Genomic DNA, 8,350 nt, shown 5'->3' with positions numbered 1-8,350 from the left:
CAGGCCTTACTATCAAATACTTTATGAATGGCTTCATATCCCTCACGTGTCAATACACTCATAGGTCCATTGTTGTACAGTGTAGTGTAATGTTGTCTCCATAGTGCTGCAGTATTATCTTCCCCAGAAACCGTCCACAATACAGATGGTTTGCAGTTGTTAACAGCATTTACCTCTTTCCCAAAATCCGCATTTTCCCATGGATCCATCAGAGCAGAGACGGGGATCAGACCACCAACCTCCTGATTAATAGGCGACATGCCACCCCTGTGCTTACATTGGACATCAAGCAGTTTACCACCTTCATGCAGAGCAGCCACTGTATCATCATATGGAACAAAGTTTATGTGAAGGCTGAAGATGCTGATGTTGGACATCCTGCACAAAACCGATTCTTTAGGCAAACAAACGTTGTTTAGATGTTTATTTGTATTATTATAAAAACCAAGAAGTCCTCTTCACTAAATGCTCTAATCTTACACTGGCAGCAGTGTGTTATTAGTGACATGATTATTTGGAGTTGTTGCTGGCAGTTGTTCCACATTTACAGTAAAACCCACAGGTATATGGTCTGACACAGCTACCCTAGATTTGCAGTCAAGTTTTCTAATCCTGCATGACCCTCAGCTGTACTGATGCAATGATCCAGCCATGATAAAGTATAACAAGCTCCAGCCTACTGAGACAATCCTCGTCATTTTCACAAGTTTCATAAGGAGGACAACCAAACTTTTGTTATTCTGTGTATATTGTACACCAGTCTGCATCCAGCCTAATGGGCTTATCGCAGCCCTGGTATTCTGCCTCTGACTACAGCTGTGCTGAGACCAGCTGTTGATTCCTCCACTCCCCAAAATTTGGGCTCAAGGTAGTTAATTCTTGGTTAAGTCACTGTGTCTCCTGTAAATATAAAACGTCACATTGTGTTACAACAACACATCAAGCTTTGTGCCCTGCACTCTGTCCCAAACGCAGGCCACCACAGTTAGTTACACACAGTAGCTGTTGACACCAGGGGACACAATTATCTGCGCTGCTGGATGCACTGTGTTTGACCTCACACATCCAGCCCTGCGTGGTTCATGACAATGCCGGCCAGAGCCGTTTCAGGCCAGAGTTCAGGACTGTGCTCCGTATATTGACAACTTTCTGGCAGGTGGCATTCTGTCAATGCAGAGAAAGCGTTTCTGCATCTACATCTGGGGAAGTCTTGTGCTGAACACGCTAATTTAGTCTTTACAGTTTTTATAGTACTGCCAATGAGAGATACACTTCCAGGCCTCTTGTTGCCTCCAGCAGTAACAGTGTGCAATCCCAAACCTGAAACAAGCTTCTCCATGGCCCAACCCTGAAGAGCTCTGACTCAGCTGGAGCCTTTGTGGTAGTAGTTTCCATGTTAAGACTAGAGGCCATTGTCAGAGCCACACACCGAAATCTCTGGACACCATGCTGACTCATCACTCGTCCAGATCCTTGAGCCAGCCAAGCCTCCAGCTCCCTGCCTCCCGACCAGCAGCCTTTTCTTCGACCCCCCTGCAGTGCCTCCGAATGATTCCCTGAGGGCTGTTCCCAGTCCCTGAGCGTTCACAGTAGCAGCCCCAGCCTGACACTAAAGAGCAGTCACACGTTGGTTGACTTTCGCAGCATCAGCCCAAACTTGATCACAAACGTGCGCCTGAAGTTTGACTTCATGTTATTTATGTTCATAATCGAGCCGCTATGTTTATACTAGAAATGGCACAATACCACTTTTTTATGTCCGATACCGATATCATAAATTTGGATACCAATACCGATATGAATCCGATATAGTGTGTTTTATAATCAATAAAACTGTTTTTTAATATCTTGCTGCATTTTGTATAAGTTCATACTCAAGTTTAAAAAACCCCCACTAAAGCTATTCTGTTATACCTGTATGTAAAAAAACACACTGCACCCAAAATATTTCATAGTTCAGCAAAACTGATGAATCTAATAAACTTAAACCTGCTCAAGCCTCCCTATTCTGGTGTTTTAAAGAGTAAGCAACCTAATAGGGTTGCAAGCTCCCTCTGTCAGTGCGCCCCAGGGTGGCTGTGGCTACAGTGTAGCTGCCATCACCAGTGTGTGAATGTGTGTGTGAATGGGTGGATGATTGTGTATAGTGTATAGCGCTTTGGGGTCCTTAGGACCAAGTAAAGCGCTATACAAATACAGACCATTTACCATTTACTCCCAGCAAAAAAAAAAAACTAAATAGGGAACCACCCCCCACCTCATGATGCTTAATCGACGTAATCAACTCTAATTTGATGTAGTGCGGGAAAAAAAATGCACAGAAATCAATTATTTTTCTACAATATTTAAATAGATTCAACATCTTTCTTCAGCAGAACTGCAGACTGCACAGATGGTACCTTCCCAAAGGAAAAAGTACGATAGCTTACTAGGGTATATTAGACTTAACAGTTACTACAGTAATGGACTTCTATACATTTACATCAGATTAAAACTTTGGGTGTAAGATTCAGATAATTATTTATTAAAAGCTCGACATTTTAAATGAGAATAAGAAAGAAAAGTATGTCTTTGTGCCCCCTTTTCCCTGTTCATGCCCTATCGGCCCCCCTGGCTAAACTTTGCTAGATCCGCCCCTGCACAGTTACCAGCCGTCAGCTGTAGAAAAAGATCCTGGTGTAGAAAGTAAAATTAAATAAATTCTAACAACAGCTTATCAAGCTTAGACGTGCTGCTGTTGTTCAGCCGCTGGTTTCCTCTTTCTGGTGCAAAGTGGGCCAAAAAGAAACAAGAGAGACGGACTCGCGACAGAAAAGCCGATCAGCTGATCATTGATCAGTTTCATGATTGAAGTAGCAGCAGGAGAGAGAGAGAGAGAGAGAGAGGCAGTCGCTCCATATATCGGTTGTTAAGCTTAACGCTGGAATACTTTACAAACATTCAGAGATGAACTTACACACTTGCTTTACTTCTCTCGGGGATCACTTCCTCGGAGATGAAATGCTGGTTGGCGAGGCTCCAAATGCTCAACCAGACACCAACAGGTCCGGCACACCACAGTCGCTCTATCCCATGACGCATACTGCTCCCACGTGCTACGGTTATGAGCACAGCGTGTCGCAAGTTTTGTGAGGTGCTTTTTTGATATTTAAAGGATCGTATTACATTTTTTATTTCTCTCCGATATCCGATCCAGTAATGTAGGTCAGTATCAGACTGATACCGATATGTAATATCAGATCGGTCCATCTCTAGTTTATACTGGTCTGACTGCAGCTTCTACACAGTGACAGACGTGTTTCTGACATTTTACAGGTCCAGTTTAAATTCCTGCACTTGTGTTTCCAGCACAGAGGCTTCACAGCCTGTTCAAAACCTTCCAGGATTCCTTCAGTGCTTACAGCCTTGCAGCTTTCAGAACGTGAACATGAAAACGAAAGTGAGAGGGGAAAGAGAAAGCAATGACGTCATCGCTGCACAGATGTTTCACGGTTTCTGTTTTGCGTTTGTGAACCAATCAGAACACTTCTGGTTGGTTTTAATAACAATAATAACAATAAAAATATTAATAATGACAATGATATGAAGAGAGTCAGCCTACGGTCAGGTTCTTCTCTCTCATCAGATCCGCTGATTTCAGGTGTGCTGTGATTATTTCACTGGAAGTAAAATAAAGTGAAATGTGAGTGACAGGAACACGTTTATAGACGAGTCCGATGTCGTCCTCTCGTCCAAACGCTGAAAACTAACCAGTCTTCAATGTTCTGAGCGCACCTTCAGCACCTGCAAGACCCACCAATCAGCACCCTGCCTCGCTCACCAGTTTGCAGGTACTTTTGCCCAAGAGGGAAAATGAAAGACGGACTTTTTCCCCAATATTTCTGTTTCCTGTTTGTAAAATAAAAGCTTGAACTCTGCTGGCAGCATGGACACGCACTCTCAGCACCGCACAGGATCTTCATCGTCTTCATCATGGTCACCTGGACCGGCCTGCTCTTCGTCCTCTGTGGCGCCCTGACCCCTGCCCTCTGCTGTGATTGGCTTACGCACTACAAGCAACCAAGCAAAGAAGCCCGGGGCCTCCTTACTCTCATGGTGAGTACAGCACTGACTCCAGGTCCTTAAATTGGTCTTTAAAACATTCCAGGACTCATTAGACTGTTACAAAGAGACAGTTCCAGGGTCCTTTAAAAGTTTCCAGGATCCTTGAAGACATTTCAAGAGTGATGAAATTATCCCAGGACGTCATTAAGTTAAAGAGATAAAGAGATTCCTGCTGTAAGAAGATCATTTGTAACCTTCACTATAGCTGTTTCTGTGCTGTTATGGGCTCTGAAACCTGACTGGAATAAGCCCTTCCTCTGCAGACGTGATGAATATTCAACACAAAGTTTACTGACAGCTGAAACGATGCATTCAGAACCTCTAGGACATTTGTAAACATCACAGGTCACATGTTTAGCGTGTAGACTGAAGGGGTGTCCAAATTCATGGGCTGCATCCTCCTGAGGACCCGGCCTTCGCGGTCTACATGGCCTGGGTCCTCAGAAGGTCGGGTAGGCCAGTCGTGAGCGGCTGTGAAATGTGACGCTCGAGCCTTCAGATCTGCGTCACCGCTGTCTGGGTGGAGTTAATAAACTCGGCTGTCTGCTCCTTGCTATCTAAAATATAACAGGACGCTGGTGTAAACTCTCGACCGTCTCACACTTCTGTTTAATCAGTTTTCTGTTTGACGTTTATTCAGCTGTGTGGAAACTAGAACTTTGATCTCAGCCAAACTGATTTACTCACAAACAAATGAAACACTGAAAAAAGCCAAACAATAACATTTATAAGTTATCTAAGTGACTCATATATCATGCTTAACCTGAGTAGTTAAGACCGCAGGGGGGTTGAAAACGATGTTTGGGTGGAGTTAGCTGTTATCGCCCCGGCTAGCTATCGAGCTGGTGGGTAAAAGACGTCTCTCCAAATATGTGATATCTTGATAAACCGAGCAGATATTTGGAGTTTACACAGCTGAAAATATCTTAGAAGCTTATTTTGTGACCCAGAAAGATTAATAAGAGTAATATTAAAAACTTAGTAGTGGCCGCCATTGTTAGAAACTGGAATTGGCTGGGTGACGCTATGAATTCTGGGATATTGTGGGCCAAGAAGGATACACCCGATCCATCCTTCAAATTTGGGGAAAAGGGGGACACATATGGAGGAGTCTAAGAATTTGGACAGCCTTCGGCGCGTCGCTATGACGCAATCGGTCTACAAATGCCGCCTCAGGAGGATGCAGCCCATGAATTTGGACACCCCCTGAATGTGGGGACGTCAACAACACGTCACGATTGGCAACAGCTCAGAGCGATGTGGTGAAATGAAGCGCTGTCTCTCTGTTTCAGGGCGATCAGCTGACTGAACAGCACTCTTCAGTTCATCCGGTTCGATTCCCAAAACATCTCTACAAGCAAATAAAAAACTCTGAGGTAGGTCACATGACTACATCGATGACATCACATCTGTTTGTCAATCAGACGCCTGCAGCTCACCTCTCTCTCTCTCTCTCTCTCTCTCTCTCTCTCTCTCTCTCTCTCTCTCTCTCTCCAGGTGGACTCAAAGCTGGTTTTCATCAGAGACAGTCTGCATCTTATTTTCTGTCTGTATCGCCATGACAACCTGTCAGCCGCTCCCTGGGGCGCCGACAAGACGGAGGGCTTCCTGACGGTCATCCACAGACAGATCATGGAACTGAGCGCATGTGTGAGTGGACACGCCCACTTCACTGCTTTCAGCCTACTCACAGGAGCAAACATGCACCCACACCCACTCTCCTTCACCTCCTCCCAGAGCCTCCTCTTCATCAGTGCTTCACCTCCTTTCACCTCCTCCCACACCAACACTTCACCTCCTTTCACCTCCTCCCACACCAACACTTCACCTCCTTTCCGAGCCTCAGTCTGAACTGTTCTTTGTCTCCAGGTTTCGACCAACAGTCCAGCCAACAGCAGACTGAGGAGCTACTACAGGACTCTGGCCAACAGTACTCTGTCCTGCTCTGTAAGTACAAGTACTGTAGTACTCATTGTATTATTGTGTGTAGTGACAGTGGTAATAAGTGTAGTACTGTGTGTACAGGCCTGCAGTACTGCGTCATGGCAGCTGCTCAGGAAGGAAACCAAACTGCGCCTGGAACAGCTGGAGCTGCTTGTGGCCTCCATCAGAGTTCCTGCTGCTGCCAGCAGGAGGCGCTCTGCAGCAACGCAACAGCAACGCAACACTGACACAATATCTGAAGACTGTTTCTGATGTTCCCCTCTCTATTTATTTATTTATGCATTTATTCAGATTATTTATGTATTTATTTGAAATATTTATTTATTTATTTTTCTACATATTTCATCAAACACTGTTTGTTTGTTTGTTACTTCAGAGTAACTCAGTGCTTTAAGTACAGAAACTTTGTCTTCCAAATATTTCTGTCGTGCATTTTAGTCACTCTGAATTTTTACTTTAGATTGGTCTTATTTATTTATTTTTTTGTATTAACATTTCATATGCTTTACTTTTTTTTAAATAAGTTACTGAAATAAATTCTGTCTCATTTAAACTGAGCTGCATTCAGTGGTTGTAGGAAGAACTCCTTTTTAACAGGAAGAGACCTCCATCAGTAGCATGCTCATGGAGGGGTGCTCTCTGATGGGATGGAGAATGCAAAGAAGCATTCACGAACAATAAAACAATGAGCTTTACTCTTAATCGCACCTTTCTCCTCTCCTCCTTCCCCTTATCTTCCCTGCTTAGCCTCTTGTGTCCTTGTCTTGTCTTGTGTGCATTACTTTCCCTGGAACAGTCTCTCACTGTCGTTCTCTAAAACCTAAAAGAGAATTATGGATTTGATCAACTGGTCTCTGAATGCTATTGACACCCTTTTCTCAACGAGAAGTCTGGGCTCAGGTGAGCCTGAGTGCCATGGAGGGACTTTCCCTGCTGGATACACGATGGACGGGTGGCAGACATGGAGGGTCTGTCGATCGAGGACGCTGAAGATATCTACCTATGAACCATGATAACAGGGTTCTGGCTGATCGGAGCTGGCTTGGCCCTGGCTTATCGGAGAATTAAGAAAGTGGAACCGGCTGTTCAAACCCCCCCAAGGCTGCCCGCTGGTATTGAAACGATGGGACGAGGCGTGAGTTTCTCAAAATGGGCTCACTGAGTGCAGCATGGTTAAGATCTTGGAGAAGCTTACGGCTGCCGTGAATACTCAGAATAACACCTCTGAGCGTAAATTTGATTACATCAAGGAGAAGTTCACTCAGAATAACATCTGTGAGCGAAAGTTGGATCACATCGTGGAGCAGCTGACTGCAGTCGTGAGTTCTCAGAATCGGCTCTCTGAGCACAAGAATGACAAGACCACGGAGCGCAAGTTTGATACCATCATGGAGAAGCTCGCGCCTCTCCACCGAGAGATGGAGAGACCAGTGTTGGAGTGTTAAAGAGCAGCTTTGAAATTCTCATGAGTTGTTCGCATAAAAGAAAAATCAACATCATAATGCGGCCTTCCCTTCGGCGCCAGCTGTGGGCTCAAGGCTGGAGCCGAACAAAACTCCCTGATAACAACTGTGTGTTGACTGTTCTTCCCACTCCATGCAAGGCCACCTGGATTGGCTGGAAGACTGTTTACTTAGCCTGGCAGGGCGAAGGACACTGTCTCAGCTGAACTATGGACACGCACATACACTTGCACTGATAAGCACTCACTGATCCCCCTTCCCCTTCAACCTGCCACTGCATGTGGCTCATAAAATTTGAACTTGAACTTCTGTTTCTTTATGATGTTCCTCACAAGATAAGCCCCATCTCATGATCACTAATCTGTGGTCATGACAATTTGCATATTAATGAGCACCTCACTGCTCCTCATTGTTCATTCAGTGGTGCTAGTGTCAGTCACTGTGTAAATGTCCTGTTTATAATCCTGGTGAAACCTGCAGTCAGCTGAGACTGAAGAAGTCACCTGATGATGACGAAAGCACCCAGATGAACAGAATCAAACTTGTGAGTCTCATCAAGACTCGCAAGGTAAGGGCCTTTTGTTTTTTATATGCAAACTAAACATTATAAACTTTGTATTTATCATCTGAATTTACTTCAGACTGACTGCAGCAAAGAGACTTCAGCCTTGTCTAGTTTTAAAACCAGTCTTTACAAAGAGCAGGAGAAGCCCATGTGTTCTGAGAAAGCTCTGACAGGCCAAAGAGGCAGCAGGCACCCTGGTTACCCAGGTTAGTAGTTTTAAAACTATGTCTTTACAATAAAAACAATAAAACCACAAAATATATCTAAAGTCAAC

The 8,350-nt window shown here is 44.5% G+C and overlaps 1 protein-coding gene and 1 long non-coding RNA gene across 2 annotated transcripts in view; both read left to right on the top strand.

Moving 5' to 3' along the window:
* The window catches only part of LOC120717133, a 30,816-nt gene that overhangs the window by 3,738 nt on the left and 18,728 nt on the right, over window positions 1–8,350 (top strand). The window contains exon 2 of the long non-coding RNA XR_005692094.1: window positions 590–601. This is a non-coding gene — a long non-coding RNA (uncharacterized LOC120717133). The remainder of the gene's footprint in view (window positions 1–589; window positions 602–8,350) is intronic.
* LOC120717132 (interferon a3-like) lies at window positions 2,959–6,505 on the top strand. Its single transcript, XM_040004981.1, has 5 exons — window positions 2,959–4,095; window positions 5,397–5,480; window positions 5,602–5,754; window positions 5,974–6,051; window positions 6,130–6,505. The coding sequence occupies exons 1-5, from the start codon at window positions 3,973–3,975 to the stop codon at window positions 6,298–6,300; spliced, it is 609 nt and encodes a 202-aa protein (XP_039860915.1). The 5' UTR covers window positions 2,959–3,972; the 3' UTR covers window positions 6,301–6,505.

Source organism: Simochromis diagramma, unplaced genomic scaffold (assembly GCF_900408965.1).
Source record: "Simochromis diagramma unplaced genomic scaffold, fSimDia1.1 OVJJ01000492.1, whole genome shotgun sequence".
Classification (NCBI taxonomy): domain Eukaryota; kingdom Metazoa; phylum Chordata; class Actinopteri; order Cichliformes; family Cichlidae; genus Simochromis; species Simochromis diagramma.
This window is presented reverse-complemented; position numbering and strand designations above follow the sequence as displayed.